Consider the following 16,828-nt stretch of genomic DNA (forward strand, 5'->3'; position numbering starts at 1 on the left):
CCTAAACCAAATTGTTTCATGGAAATGAGCCTCTTTGAGGAGTAAGCTTTATTTCATTCTGCACTGTGAAGAATACTGGGCTGCGCTGGAAAGATTTTGATGGGTGAATTTGAGTGTGTGTTTGTGGTGTTTGCAGTGCTTTGGCATTGACAGATGATGCTGGCAGCCAAAGGTGAGGCTGGCTGACCCTCCCTGAGCAGTTTCCATGACAACCTAGCATTTTTGAATAATCTTGGTTTATAGAAAATCTTTTCCTCCCTTGCCTTTCTCCCAGTGCTAGTTTCTCTATTTTTGTAGGGTTTTTTTAATCATACGTTCGAGGATTTTTAATATTTCTGGTAAGATCTATAAATACAGTAACACACACACATTTCAATTTTGAACGATATCTCCACAGTGTTTCAGGAAGGGGTGATACCTTAGAATAAAACTATTTTTCTAATACCTGATAATACAAATCAAAACAGTGAAGTATACTGAGATGTGGGTTTGTAGCAAGGTTTTAGCTCCCCCATAGCCTAGGTGAAAGTTTGTAAATCCATGTCCCTCAAGCAAAACAGAAGCAAAGTTATTTCATGGCCTGATAGTTCTCTATCAGTAACATGTGGAGCAGAGTCCTTTCTGAGCACCCAGGCAGGACTTGGGTCTTCTGCCAGAGAGCTTTTACCACCTTGTGTTATATTCTTGGTAATGTATTGTTCTGCACAACATACTGGAATTTCTTTTGCAGTATTGTGTGTGCTGCTGTTCTGATTTTGGCAGTGCTACATTCAAATGACATTTTGCTAGTTGTAAGACAAGCCTGAATTTTCTTATATAAATGAGTTTGTTATTGGAGTTAGATTCTTACTAGTGCTTGAAGATCTCTCTGTTCATGTGTTCGTCTTCTGTCTTTGCCTGTAAGGAGTTTGACTTGTGTCCTGCAGTTGCTTCTGCCAGTAGTGGAAAAAAGTGGTTTAAAGCACTTTTGAAACCACAGTAGCAGTTTAAACTGCGAAAACCAGTGGTGACTTCAGCTGAGCAAGGAGGTGTGAGTTGCCTCACAAAGAAAAAGCAGTGCTTCACGCTTCGATTTCAGCCTTGCTTTGGCCATTCTGTTCTCTTCCAGGAAAAGTCTTTATTTTGCCCATGGATACTCACATCCTATTTTCCTAGTAGGCCTTGAGGCAGGAAGCAGAATTTTGCACTTCCTTTTGCAGTTTAAGGCTGTCCACTACCTAATTTGCTTTGTCAGGAGTAGCCAGGATCCCAATTTGATAGCACAGATCAGGATGTTAGTTTCACACCTTCATTCTTTAATTTCTTTTAAAGTAAAGAAGAAATATATAATTTATTGCAGATGTATGTTCTTTTGCCTTTGTAGTTTTAAGGTTACATGAAAAACTCGTGTTTGTATTGTTGTATCAGGGACTCTTTCAAAATAGTGACTTCAAACCTGGGGAAAAACATTTAAGAATTAAATGTTTTGGTCAAATGTAAAGTAATTCTATTTGGGATGTATTAATAATCTTGATTTCTCAGATACAGGGAATGCATTATACATATCTTAGGTCTAGCACTTCTTTTGTATGCATTCCTGAGTGTCTGTGTAGCTCAGCAACCACTGACGACTTTAAAGTTCAATAACTTACAAATGACTGAGGCCTGTATATCATTGAGAAGATGTAATTAATTATAAAGGTTAGAAGGGCATTGGACTTAAAGCTGTGCCATTGCATGTATCTTTATGCTTGCTCTGATTCCCCCTTTCTCCCCTTTCCCTTAACTTCATCTAGCACACAGATTTAAATTATTTAGAATTTTAATAGTGAATTTTTGAGGCAAGCATTAGTTCCAGTACGAATGTAATGCACCATCCGTGAGCTTGTAATCCCAGCTTTCAAAGTGCTTAATAAAAGTAGTCTAAAGCTCTCAAAACTGAGTCTGGAGTAGTAAGGCTTATATATCCATATTTAGACAAGTAAGGGACTTGGCTTTCAAAAAATTGCTAACTATCTTGAATATACTGTGACTTGAGGCACTGCTAAAACGAATCTTGAGCTTCGTCGACAAGTTGAATGGTTTAGAAACAGAGGGAAAACTGACTCAAGTCTGCATATGTGTGTGAGATCAGAGTTCTGGCTGCAGCTTCCCTGTGCCCTTTGAAAGCATCTAAGCCAGCTGAGGTTGTAGGAGTTTTATATGTTTGCGACTTGTTCCAGTTCCCCTAATAAGTGCTAATAATTTTTTTTTAAAAGCCAAAAATAAGGTTACGCTTGCATGCAGCCTGCATTCTCTTTTTCTTTTTTTGAAATACAATTCTATATTCATAACATTCTCTCCCTCATGCTCATCATTAGAGGCTTGGCTTTTCTTTGGCAAGGCAAAAGGTCTGGAGATCCTGCTGTCATCTTAGCTTTTACTTCATAACTGGTCTTTGGAGTAGAAGTGAACAAAATTGATTGGTTTTGTCATGTCCTGGCACCCTTGAGTACCTTGAGTATCTTGAGTGGTGATCAGTGCCTAGCCAGATAAATTTTTCACAGCTGGTATTTGCCATGCTTTTGAGACCACCTGGGGTTCTTTTCCCTGGCTGTTATCAAGGCAGTGATGGGATCAGTCTATAAATATGCCCAGCTCTTGGTATTGTCAGGACAAGCCTGGAGGTATTCAAAGTGATCTTTCCCTCAGCCTGCCTGGAAGTGTGGTGCTTCTCTGCTGCTCGGTTTCTTTTTCCTGAACAGAATGACTGCTGAGCTAACTAAGCAGCTGAGGTGTTGGTTTGCAAATATTTGGGTAATAGCTCTGAAGTAAGCTTTAAACTTTTAATTGCCTGGTTGGAGAGTTCAGGGTGAGTGTTTGATGGAGGGATTGGAATGCTGGCAAAGCCACCAAATAAGGACCATGAAATTCTTAGCTGGGGTTCCAGAGTCCAGCACGGGTTAGCTGAAAGCCAGTCATTTCGCAGTGCTGAATTAAAGCTTAAAACCAGTGGGTTGTTTGACTAAACAACAGTGTTGCAGGCTGAAAGCAGGATACCGAAGCTGTTGAAATGGGTCATCTTTGGGAAGAAAGTGAAGGTCAGTTGGTCAGTTTTAAGGATGAGTTCGAGCAAGGGTATGGTTATACTGAACTGAGTCTTTCTGGAAAGCTGGAATTGGTTCTTTGAAATGACTGTCAACTTCAGCTAGAACACACAAATTATTTTTAAATTATGTTTTACGCTTTTTCTGTATATAGTAAACAGTATATATATTTTGAACTCTGAGGTTAGGGCATTTGCTCAACCTTAGGTTTACTTGATAATGCAAAAAAAAAATACCATTGTTTGGGGTTTTTAATATGCTTGTCATTATTATGTTTAAAAACCAGGTTGGATAAATGACTGTGAAGTGGCTAAGAAAATGTAGTAGGGGTTTCTTTCTTTCTTGAACCTAAATTGTAGGAATTAATTATGTACTAAGACTTTCTATGAACATAATGCACCTGTCTGCTTGAATCTTGATGCTGAATTTTTTGTTAAACATAGTAGCAGCAAATACAGATGTACATAGAGACTGCTGTGTCAAGATTAATTGCTTCTGTAATAATAATTTAAAAAAACCTCTCTAACAGGCCCTTTTCCATTGGCTATGTCTCATGCTTTACAGTATTTTGAAGGATACATAGGCATGTAGTTACAGGTTCCTCAATCCTGATTAATTAATGCGTAAGAGTTACTCACTAGAAGGACAGTGGAGTAGTGTTTACATGTATTTCTGAGCACAAGGTGTTTTAGGGCAGAGGATCCCAAAGCTGATCTTAGTCCGTTCTGGGCTACCAATCAGAAACACTTGTAATAATATCCTCAACTTCAGTTGTTGAAAGGTGCTCTTTCCTGCAGCACTGTGAAAGTGTCTTAGAGGTTTTTAACACCTAAAACTTGCTGTAAATGAAGCAATAGCTGCTTTGGCGTCTTTCCAAGGTTTAGCATGCAGTGAGGTTTCAGCTAGCACCAACCAACATCAATTACTGTCTTTTTTTTAAAAAACAAATTTGGCATCAGACACCAAAATTCTTCTTTCATCACCAACTTCAGTTTTAGCACTTTCAGTCTTCTAGCTCCTATTTATACCTCTTACACATCAAAATCAAGACATGGACACAATGTGGCTTGGCGCTTGCTCATTTTCACTGCATGTTCATGCATTTGTTTTCCTAAGCCTTCTTCACCCTCCCCCTCATCCTCCATCAGTCCCTGCGAAAGCCTGTCCTCTCAGTCTTTGAGGAGAGCCATTGCACCACACTTTCCCTGCAATTATACATGCATTTTTCACCTTAGCTCAGGCATCCCTTGGGCCTGAGCTGCTCTTATCTCCCTAAGACTCCAAACTGAAAAGCCAGTTTAATTGGAATGGGGTGTGGTGGTTTTTATCCTTCATTACCTTGAAAACTGGGGACTTAGAATAGAAAATTAAATGAAAATGAATTAGATTAGACAATAACTGCAACTGTCATTGATGGTACCATTAAACATGCTGTGTTGCCTGTGTGAAAACATCTTCTGCAGTGCAAGCTGATCTTAGTTATTTATTGTGATTCTGACTTTTGACCCAAAAGCCACCAAGGCTTTTGTGTGCTTTGGCTCAAAACGCTGTTATGTATCCTCATGTCTTCAATAAGCTTGTTCTTAGCAAATGTAGGAGGAGGTGACAGCCGTCCTGCTCTGCATGGTCATTGCACAGTGGTCTGTTCCCAAATCTGGCTCCTCCAATAAGAGTTTCTCAAAAGAGAAACTCGTGGTGTTTTATGTTACATTTTTTCCATTCATCAGGCATTGTTGAAACATACAGCTTGTTTGTCATGTTTATCCTCTCACAAACAGCAGCAAACATTCAGTAAATAATTCCTCATCTAAGAGGTTGCAGCCATCTGTTAGTTTGCACAAAATAGCAGCATAGTTGCTGCATATCTTTTTCAGTAATTTGGAGGGAACGATATGGATATAGAATATGTGCAACATGATACATTCTGAGAAAGGAAAGGACCACTTAATTTTCTCTGTAAACACATCCGACTTGTTCTGAAGAAGAACATTGTGAGCAGCTTCACATTTGAAGCCTTGGAGTGAAATTCTCTGCTGATACCCAGCAGTTTGGTTAGGTCCTGTGAAATCAAGGTAGCTAGACCATGTTGTTGGGAAAGAACAGACTCAGGTTCTCTATTTCCAGGCCTCTTGCACAGTGTTTCCAAGATGTTTGTGTTTGTCCTGTTCCTGCAGGTGCTACTGCACTACTGCTCCTGGCCCGTCGGACGGACCTGAGGCGCATTTCCTTGGACACCCCCGATTTCACAGACATCGTGCTGCCGCTGGAGGACATCCGCCACGCCATTGCCATTGACTTTGATCCTCTGGAAGGATACATCTACTGGACGGATGATGAAGTGAGGGCCATCCGACGCTCCTTCCTTGACGGCTCGGGCAGCCAGTTCGTGGTCACCGCTCAGATTGCACACCCCGATGGCATTGCTGTGGACTGGGTGGCCCGCAACCTGTACTGGACGGACACCGGCACAGACCGCATCGAAGTCACCAGGCTTAATGGGACCATGAGGAAAATCTTGATATCAGAAGACCTGGAAGAACCCAGAGCTATTGTGCTGGATCCCATGGTTGGGTGAGGAGCTGTTTGTGAGCATTTTTAAAAATATTGGTCATGCAAAGAAGATACCTTTGTCTGCTTCTATGCAGATAATGGGATGCAATGATAAACTTTTGAGCTTTCCAAATGAAAATACTGGGATTCTCTGAAAGTTAAGGCTCTGAGGCACAAGCACTGCTGCTCTACTTTGACCACCTAGGTAGTCACCTTATGTGTCTATATTTTATTATTTTTAAAAGTATTTTTGTGGACTGCATGGATCAGCTTGTTTATTCTAGCTAATAACACTGGTTATATTGCCTTGCTGAGCAGACTGGTACAGGAATTTTGTGTGTTTACATGCCAATTCTTTCTGAATAGTTTGGGCATTCTTACTTAGGTAAGGAGGTATTTTTGGTTTAGGGATGTAACTTTCTGCGTGCTGTATGGTTTTGGGAAAGAGTAGTCCAGAAGAAGCTATAAGAATATTGGAGGTTTGAATTAATAAGGTTTTGTTCCCTTTGCAGGTACATGTACTGGACTGATTGGGGAGAAATCCCAAAGATTGAGAGGGCAGCACTGGATGGCTCAGACAGAATTGTGCTGGTGAACACCTCACTTGGCTGGCCAAATGGGTTGGCACTGGATTATGCAGAAAGCAAAATATACTGGGGTGATGCCAAAACAGACAAAATAGAGGTTTGTAACTGTACCTGAATTTTTATTCCATGAAGTTATAGAATGTAGTTTCGCTTTTCTAGGTGTTCCTATTTTGATACAGCCAGAAAGGGTGACAGGATGGTGGTTGAGTTGTGCTTTAAGAACTAACTCTGTTCTTCTCAGCCTTTGGGCAAGTTACTTGCTATTCTTCCCCCATTTTTTTTGTGTAAAATAGAAATTATATCCATGTAGTAAAGTTGTCTTTGTAAGAATGTGTGATAAGGACTTGTTAAATAAGTCAATTCTTAAGTCATCAGGGGAAAAAGCTTTTTACTGGGATTAATGTATGTAGTTTAAAAAAATTATCTTTCAGTCTTTGCACTACTCAATTTGGACCTTAGTAAAACATATTTTAAAGAAATAAATCTTATTTCACATATAATTATTTATACTTCAAGAAATCCTTTATACTTTGCATCTCCCTTGTTTAATTAGAATTTCAGCAAGAGCATAGATATTCCTTTTTTTTCTGACATGTCCAGCTGAAACTTTTAATTAAAAAAAAGACACTTTTTTTTCTCTCCCACATTGAAAGTCTTGCATTTATTTTGTTGTGTAACAGTAGCAAAACAAATTTGGCATTTATTATCTGTCAGTCTTAGAGAAAATGGTATTGTTTAGCATTTGATCAGTTTGCTTTCAAAAGCTTTTGTTGGAAGTGGAAGACTTGACTGCTACATGGTGCACAGGTCTGCCTGTGCTATATCCTGGTAGATTTGCCTTCTGTTGAGGAATTACAGCTTTCCTTGTTGATTCCTAACTGTTGCAAATAACTTTTAGCACTTATCATATCTTTTCTAGACTTACAGAGTAGGTTTTACTCATTTATAACTACAAATAAGTCAAGGTGAAGTCATAGTCATGTGCTGGAAGGTCACATAACTGTTAGTTCTCCTTTAGAGACAAAGTAACTCCAGTCCTTCAAGGTGAGTTGCTTTGAAGCAGTCCTTGAGAGAGCCTCAGGGACCAGAGTTTTCTTTGTCCTGAAAACAGGATTTATAGTCTGTAATTCACCTAATATTACACCAGCTCTGAGAAAAGAGGAGAAAATAGTCTTAGTGATGTATAGAGATTTATTATTGAGCACTATAGCCCTAACACTGTCTCAGTCTTTAATGTGTTTTGCAAAAGGAAAGTTAGGCATTCTTCACACTCGTGTTTGCCAGAACTCTGAAATTCCATATTCATTAATAATAATTCTATTCAGGATCAGTTTGTGGCAGAAATTTTCATCTAGATCAGGCATGAACTCACTGCTGCAATTCTGTCAAACTGGCTAGAACACATCATAGAATGTTTATGTCAACATTATAGTGTCTGATTTGGCACAAAGGTTTTTGGGGACAATTTCCATTTCATTGTTCTTAAATCAGTGTAAGCCAGCAAAATGAGTTTGTTCCAGGTTGTCATTTACCATCTATGTGGGGCATCAGAAAAGATTTATCACTCTAAGATTTCAGAATTACTAGTTATTTTTTCCTATGTGTCTCCAAATGCTAGAGTTATATTACTGCTGCTGCTTTTTATCAAAAGTTAACATTTGTTAACTCTTATCAACTTGCAGTAAATCTTGAAACAGTAGGGCTAAAACCTTTAAAACAACAGAGAAGTTGTTCTCCTAGTTTTTCTTCAGTGCTTTTAGATTTTAGTTTTGTTTGAGGATATGGGTTTGTATTTTTTGATTCCTGAAGGTGTTCATTTAGGTATATGTGACACAGATCTATAAAATTTTGTGTAAGGTGATCAACACTTCCCACACAGACACCTTTTTTGACAGAGGATGTTAGTCCTTGTAACTAATTTTAGGTGGTGGGTACAGAACAAACAAAAGCAGATGTTGTAAGTTGTGGAAATGGTTGTAGATGTTAAAATCTTACACATGTTGCTAGAAAGACTGAGTAGGTTTGTGGAAGGGAATTCCCCTGCAATTTAGTGGCAAATAAAATTGTCTTTGAACTACAAATCACTGAACTGTAAATTGCTGTAGAAGGAAGGAGTCTTCTTGAAAAGTTTCTGTAGGCATTTCCTTTCTTATGCAGTTCTGTGAGTGTAAGTGTTGATTATTCTCTGAGAAAGGATACTGGGATGGGTAGACCTTTGGATGTAACTCATACAGCCTCTTTTCTCCTCTGTTGAGGCCATTCTGTCATGTTCTTCCTTAGATGCAATGCTGCTGCCTGCTGACTGCGCGTCAGAGGGGCAGATAGGGGCTGAAAATCAGTGACCCTGGTAGTGATCAGCACACATGTTCAGTGTGGCTTCTGCAGTTAGTAAAGCATAGAAGGGCTCTGTAGGATGAAGTGGATGTGTCCATGCAAGAGAAAGGTTCAGTCTAAAGGGGATTTTTTTAATCTACACCTGTCATGATTAAGAAATGGTGCTCCCCAACTTAGTGCTCCCACCAAGACTCTCCAAACCACACACTTCTCACTTCCCCCAACAGGATGGAGAGGAGAATTGGAGGCACAAAAAGCAAAGATCACTGGTTGAGATAAGAAAACTAACAGTAACAGCACAATAGTAATGAGAGAAAGAAATTATTCATTCAGAATATCCCTGACAATAGAAAAAACTGGATTACTCCCTCTCCCCCTGCCGTATTTCCTCAATTTGAAGGAACCCCTTCTCCCTGGAAGAGAGTCCCTTTCCCCCACCCCCAGCAATGACTTGAAGGGGTACAGAATAACCTCCAGATCCTGGCCATGCTCCCTCCTGACTACTGCAAAAATTAATTCTGTCCTGGTCAGAACCAGGACATGTCCTACCCCTTATTTTATACCGTGTCCTTTTATATGCCCAGGTCCTACTCCTTCCAACTATATACATGTATATGTATACACAGACAAACACACAAAGTGCAGCTCTCATTTCTGTAGTCAATGGCCATCCCCCCAAGATGTCTGTTGAGTTAATATAGTCCATGGCTGTGGGTTCTCTCTGTCCCAAGTGTCTTCCAGGGCAGGAGGACTGTTGTGATGTTGGCTGGTTGCAAATTACATCAGGAGCTCATGACTGGTGTGTCTGGAGCAGTCCGTCTTCATTGTCCGTGGAGTTATGGCATGCAGTGGCAGTGTCATTTGGCAACCAATATTATACAGCTCAACATCACACACTGTTCTCATCCAAAGAATAAATCCTCCATTTTGTTTCCCCATCCCTCTAACCCACCAAGCGCACCCCAGTCTTGAGTAAAAACAATCCCACGGATGGGTTTTCCTTTGCTTGAGGCAGAACTGATCCAAGCTGTCTTCCCTAACACATTCTTCATAGGCACCACAAGGAATTTATCCCCTTCTACAGTACTGGAAATTTTGATTGTGCAGGGCCAGCTCGACTGGTAGAGCCTCTGGTATCAACTAATCAGGTGGCCTCTGCTAAACGTAGATTCCTATCTTAATCTATGATAGTTAAAATACTACTAACATTTCAAGTTTGCTCACACTGCCTGCTCTCCAGTGGCAACCAGGAATCTTGAGGTTTGCTGCACTTTCCATGCCCTCACCATCCATTTTTTAATATCTGTGTAGTAGAAGATGCTTTGGCCTTCAATAAATGTTTTAAACTTATATTTGAAGAAAGGATGCTGGTGTAGGTGCAACAAAGAAAGGTATTTGTGACAGGTTCCAAAGATGAAATTTGGAATTGGACATGAAGGCATCAGAATAAAATACCTGGTCCCTGCTTTGCTTCATGTGTTTGCGTATAGGTGAAAAGGGGGATAAAAGCAGAAGTGCATTTGTGTATTTGCCTTTATTGCCTTTAAAGTAGTTTTTTCATACATGATTTTGCATACTTTGCGCTTTTCTCATTTTTCTCGCCTTTGCATATGGGATTCCTCAGAACCGTTGTTTGATTGCAGGGGTACCAAAGTGAATGTCATTCTTGTAAGCCATGTTTCTGGTTTGTTTGTGCTACATAGGAGCTTCTATTATTTATTTTTTACCCACTGATTCATGCTATGCTGTTCTGGAGCCCCCAGATGATAATAAAGCATCAGCAGGGGTTAGTGGAGACTGGTAGGGGGTACAGCAGGGAGCTTTTGTTCCCATTTTATCTGGCAGCCTGCAGCAGGCAGAAGCCGGCTCAACTGCTTCGTCATTTATCTCGGTCAGGTTTCACTGCTGATAAACTTCTGTTGAAATGGATGGCTGCTATTGTGCTTACCAGTGGGGAAGATTTCTCATTGACTTGCTACAGGTTTAAAGCATTTTCCTGCCGTGCTATGAGGTTAAAAATGTATGATCTGCTCTGTTGAACTGGTCTTGTGTTTTCCTTTTCTAGTGAATATTTGTGTTCTTGGCACGTACACTACCTGATTTAAGGCATAGGTTGGATTTTTAAATGGTCAGCAAAACTGGTATTGATGAAGCAATTATAAATGGCTGCACGCATGTGTGGCTGTGTGTGTTAAGGGGAAGTCATGATGATATGGCTGATTTCTCGTAGTTTTTCAATCTGCTTCATTTTTCTTTATTTATCCTCTCCTATTCTCCATTCTCAGAGCCAGAGATGACACCCACTAACACCTACTAACGATGAGTGTAAAGAAAGGATGTACCTCCTGCTTAGATCCAACCATTATCTGGTGATTTTTGAGTGCAGCTCCAACTTGAAGTGTTTGTGCATTCCCAGGTCTATTAGCCATGACTGGCATTACTGTCTCTAATCCTCATGATTAATATGGAAAGTATTACATCCTGCTGTTTTTCAGCTTAAGTACACACCAGAGTTCAGAACTCCGCCTTGCTGGACATCAGAAAAGCAGATGCCACTAAGACTTTGTAGAGCACAGAAATCTTGAACAGAGAGGGCATTTTTGTCTTTGACCTAAGAGCTAATGGCCTGGCATCTAGAGAATGCTCTAATTCATATTCTAATCCTGAAATTGCAGGACTATATTTTCCTCTGATGACAACTCCCTCAATTTTACTGCCACCCTAATAAGGAAATTTTGTCTTCTAAGTATATACCAATTATTTTCTGACTGAGAATTTTTGTCTCATACATACTGTCTTTGTGCTGTGAAATGCTGATGACTTGCAAGCCTGGTTACTGATCCTACTCCATCCAGCCCACTTGAAGCACAGGTTTGAAAGTTCAGACGCAGAATTCATTATATTCCTAGCTCTTGAACATAGCTGCTTTTGTGTACTTGCATTAAACTTTTGGAGGTATGAGAAGTAAGGTAGTTAAAACAAATACCTGAAGTTGTTTTGCTGTTTACTTTTGCTTTGGATAGTTGTGGAACTTGGGAATTTTATTCAACAAAAAACAAGTATGTACTGTAGTGGGCAGATGCAGATCCCTGTACTCCATCCCAGTTTCAGAAATTTAAAGCTTATTTTGTTGGGGTATTTACAGCTATTTCTTAACACCTGCTAAGCCTGTATTAAGAAAGAAATATAGATTTTTGAAATTAGTAGTAGAGTAAGGATTTATTTAAAAAAAAAGAAACCAGTATTAGTTTATACTTGGTGTAATTTTCATTTGAGAGGTTTCTTTTTAACTTCTGAATGAACTTAAGGAAGAATTAAATTTTGTGATGCTGACCAAGATAGTTAAACTTTATTAAAAAGCAAACAAATGACAGCCATAGACGACATATTAGTAAGGTCTCCTGGCTATCGCAGAGCTGAATACAAGGATTTCAATGGTCATGGACTCCAGTGCTGAGTTAGGACCTCATGACACTGTAAGCTTGTTACTATTTATAAAAAAAAATTCATTTTTTTTACTTTGACTTTTGAACATGGGGCTACAGAATTGTCACTTAGAGATGTACCTTTTCACAGAATCATAATGTTGGAAGGGACCTCTAGAGATCATCTAGTCAACCCCAGGTGTTGTAATGCAAAAATAAAATAGAAGAAACATTTTAAACATCCATGCTAGTTTCAAATTTGGAACATTAGAAGTTCCAAAATTTATCAAAAGTTTTATTACTTTTGATAAATTGAGATTACCTAAACAAAACCTAGATATGAAAAGTATGATTATTGAGACCTTACATTACAACCCAGTTGTGCTGAGAAGTTCTCCAGCAAGTCCCGAGGGATCTGCTATCCACAGACTGTCATGCTTTGTGGGACAGGGAGAGGTTCCTACCAAAGAGACTACTGAAGGAAGCTTTTGGGGAGATGGAGCCAGAGCTCCTGCTGAAGAGCAACTTGACTCTCCGATCTGAATACCAAAGATGGTATTTTTCTAAGTGAAATTACTGCCGTAAAAATTACGTGGAGAAGATTTTGGCATTCAGTTTTCAAATGGTTCTTCTGTCATAGATCTGCAATTCATCCTGAAATCTGTTGTGGGTTTCATCTCATGAGATGTAGATACATTCAGCTCACTAAAGTTCCTTTATGTTGCCTTTATAAAAATGTTGGAAATCAGCAATTCCACACTGCAAATGTTTTGAATAGATTAGATGAGTCCTACTCTAAAAGCACTGTTTTTTTTCTGTTACCTCTAAGGAGAGCCTGGAATCACCATGTCAGAGGCAAGTACCCACACTCCAGACACATTTGAGCAGAAAGTTGTGCTGACTAGCTCACACTGGGAATTCAGAGACATTTCTTACAACCTTTGATAAAAGATGAGCAGTCCTGCTTTGCTGCTGATAGCTCTGAAAGCCTCATGGTCCCCATGGCTGATCGGAATATAACTGTTGGATCTACATTCATATGTCGTACATGCTTCCCAGATTTTCATATTGGAGTTAGGAAACTGTATTTTGGTTTATGCAGGTGTCTCAACTAGAAAGCAACAAGCCCCTGCTAACATCCAGTATCAGTTACCTAAGAGAAAACACTGAAATCCCTCAAACTGACACAGCCAGAGTCATCAGCTCAGCTGAGTCTGACATACTTCAAATATTTCATGGCAAGCTGGAGAGCAATGTGAAGAGATTCTGAGCTATTGTCTGTGTTTCTGATTCAGCTGAGTACTGTTTGTCAATCCACTATTATCCCTTAATCTCCAAAGTTCTGGCTTTGTTTCTTTCCCCTTTTCACAAGCTGAGTTGCATTGCTGTACAAAACCTTGTACTGATCTTGGACCTGGGCTTCTTTGGAAGTATTCACCTGACCTCTAGTCGCTCTCAAGAATGATTTAGCTTTCTTCACACAGGCTTCTTACTTTGCTGTGAGATTTTGTAGTCTTAATCTGAAAATCTTTTCTGGTACCATGCATCATCTTGTAGTGTGGCAAAGAGTCTGTGGAAAAAGGTGGCAAACCAAGTCCCTGAACATGCAAGACCCTTGGAATCAAAATGATTTAGTGAACAGGAGCAATTGAATCAACATGAAAGCTTACTTGCCACCAAAATTGAAATGTATCTCATAACTGGCTGAGTCTCTCACTGCACTATTCCCTTAACCACCTGGACTTGGTAAAACAGTAGAAAAATTTCTACATTTTTTTTCCCTCTATAAAAAACCTATTATAGTCACTTATTAAAGAGTCTGGAAAACATCAGGTTAGTTAGAAAACAGATGAAAAATAAGTTTCTGGTGCAAGGCACTGAAAGAAAGAACCTTGGGAAAGAAGAGCACAGAGGCTTTTGCCCACGTGCAAGAGCACCAGAAGTTGCTATGCTGAACTTAATCTTGTAAAACTGTTCCCCCAAACCCACTGTGAGGTTTCAGGTTGGTCTTGGCTAGTCTGGTTTACATTCTGCAAAGTGTTGTGTGTAGCTGCTCACAGGTCTAAATTGCTAAATAGTAAGTTGCAAAATGTGGTCATTAGTTTCCTTTGTTGCCCCACAGCCTTTACTCAGGTAACAGAACACTCCCTGATTGCTTCCACCCTTTGGATTACATACCAAAATTAATCTCTGTAGTAAAGTGTTTTTAGTCACCTGTTTTACTACTGAATCTTTTCACAGGAGCTCCTTTTTTCCACCCCATGAAAATCTCTCTTCTTATCTTATTTATCATTTTGGCTAATTTTTTTGTCTTAGCCTGTTCTTTACAAATGCAGGAGTTTTTTTGTGCTGCATGTGATTACCTAGGATATGTCATCTGTGATTGTCACAATGGTTCTAAAATCTCTTTGCCTACTTTTAACTTTACCTGACTTTAACCATTTCATTAAAAACTGAACCACTTGTTTCTAAAATTAAATTCCATCATGGAGAAAACATTTCTGCTGTTGGCATTGGTCAGTGAGCTAAGAAAGTTGTCCTATTGTGAAAGAAATGACCTTACAGCAGTGTGTGTAGCTTGATAAAAAGGGTGTTTATGAAGTTAATCTCTGTACTGTTTGTACATATATATCTTCATGGCAGTCCTATTAGGAATATTATCCATGCTCAGAAAAAATATATTTTGAATTATTTGGAAAAATTGTTAGAGCTCTAAAGGAAACTGAGGGTGCTGAGGAACTGTTAAATTAGGAATTGTTAATGGCTATTATAAAACAATTAACAGTAAGAAATCATGGACTTGGCTGGAGGCATTTGGTTTCTGGGGCAAATCCAAAGGGTTTCAGGGATCTCTTCTGCTGATTCCTCAGCTGATTCTTCACCACAATGAAGAGAGGACTTTCCATTTCATTCCTAATGTTTTAGAATTGAGGAGAAATGCTGTTAATACTAAGTAAATGACACTGACAAAATAATTTCTTAAAACTGAGTTGAAAGCTTGAGTTGCTCACTTAAAGAGAGTATAGTTGATCAATTCTTTTTTTAGAGGGAAAACTAATAACACTGGAAATTTAGACAAGATATCTCTTTGTTTCTCTCTTAGAGCAGCTGTTTTGCAGTAAATACATTTAATTAGATGTGTTAATTATATGATATTGCTGCAGCCGTAACAGTAAAATCATTCCAGTCTGTTTTATGTTGTTTAGAGAAGTTCAAAATACGTTGTTCTTAACACAGTCCGAAAAAATGCAAATATAATGATTAGAAGGCATTCCAGCTATCTTTTAGAGTTATTTTTAAGAGAAGTGCTGCCCAAGTTTCTTTTCTTAAACCAAATAAATCTAATTAATCTTACTTTGTAAAGTAAGATTGTAAAGTAAGATTCATGTGCATTTAGGTAGACGATAAACCCTGATTATCATTGCCATGAACTGAGTTGTTACTTGTTGCATCAAACAGCATGTGTAGCTATTTACCTCTGCATAATCAGGGCTGAAGTAACTAAGCCTTGAGTGTGAGTTTTCCTAAATTATTTCAGTTATAATGCCTTGCTCACCATGGTATATTGGAATATCTGGGACATTTGTATTGAATTCGGTATTTCTGGGTGTTCTACAGTAATGCTTTCTTGCGAACATCTTAAGTAGATCAGTGTTAATGATCAAACTCATGAGAAGTTCCCCTTTTTACCTCATTGTTCTAAGTTGTATCAATTCCTGTGGTGCATTAGCATGACCCATGTTGAAATTGTGAAGGTGGTAATGCTTTCTGATTATTTTCGGCTGGCTTTAAACTATTGGGAGAAATCCAAGTTGTCACTGGAACGAGTTAAGAATTTAAAGTCTGCTCAGGAAGAGTTTAGCTTTTTTTTTTTTTTTTTTTTTTTTTTTTTTGTGTGACACACACTTCCATCATAGAAGCCTGTGCCAACTGTGCCAGATGTCAGGGGTTTTATGCATACTGTAAGGTAAACCATACCTATATATCCAGAGTATATTCTAACATGTTCCAACGAAACCACAAGCTAGTGTGCTCTGCTTTTGTGGGACACATGGTATGCAAAGCATTGCCACGGGGTCAGAAGGCTTTCTAATTCCTTATCCTTCCAGAAGAAAGATAAATGCTACAACTGCATCCTTCCTGTGACTCAATGGGGGAAGAGGGGAAGATACTTTCCAGCTGTGATGCCTGATACAGATTTTGTAGAGCTGGAGCAGTGATGGCAGTAGTACTTGAGCAGAGCAAATGAGGTCCTGCATATTAAGTGAAGTCTTCCGGCCTCTGAGGATGAGTAAGCTGGTGTTAGTAAAGATGCTGAAGTTCAGGAATCAATAATGGCTAAGGTATCTGTCGTTTGTCCAAAAACAGGTGGTTGATTTTAAAAATCAGGGCTTAGATTCAAGTATCTGAAATTAGAGGAACTTATGGATTTTACTGGAAGAGTTGTTTGTTTTAGCGGGGGTTGGATTTTTGTTTTACTGTGTGTCTGTGAAAGAAATAATGTTTTGGCAACATCCTGTAGTATAGCTGGGGACTTACAGTCCATCACAGAGGCCTATTCCATGCTCACAAGTAATATATATTTTTTGAACATAGTGTTACCAGGTGTTGTTTATAAATTTTCATTGATTGTTGACTTCCTCTGCTCCTATCAGCCAGAGAAAGAGCTTAGCATGCATGATACTTAACATGCTCCCTGATCATTTACAAGTATATCCAAAAGAGGACCTGGGAAGCTACAGGCCCATTAGTCTTATTCCAGTCCCTGGAAAGAGTTCTCCTAGAAACCTGCAAGCCAAAGAAAGCAGGTGGTTGGGACAAGCCAATGCAGGTTTACTGGGGGCAAATTATGTCAGTGTGCGGCTGT

At 39.1% G+C, this 16,828-nt stretch overlaps 1 protein-coding gene across 5 annotated transcripts in view; it reads left to right on the forward strand.

Moving 5' to 3' along the window:
- LRP6 (LDL receptor related protein 6) overlaps positions 1-16,828 on the forward strand; it is a 244,183-nt gene that overhangs the window by 56,371 nt on the left and 170,984 nt on the right. For all 5 annotated transcript variants that reach the window (XM_072923934.1, XM_072923935.1, XM_072923932.1 and 2 more), the window contains 2 exons: positions 5,240-5,636; positions 6,128-6,299. In XM_072923934.1, the coding sequence (XP_072780035.1) occupies positions 5,240-5,636; positions 6,128-6,299 (569 nt within the window). The remainder of the gene's footprint in view (positions 1-5,239; positions 5,637-6,127; positions 6,300-16,828) is intronic.

The sequence above is a fragment of the Taeniopygia guttata genome, chromosome 1A, assembly GCF_048771995.1.
Source record: "Taeniopygia guttata chromosome 1A, bTaeGut7.mat, whole genome shotgun sequence".
Classification (NCBI taxonomy): Eukaryota; Metazoa; Chordata; class Aves; order Passeriformes; family Estrildidae; genus Taeniopygia; species Taeniopygia guttata.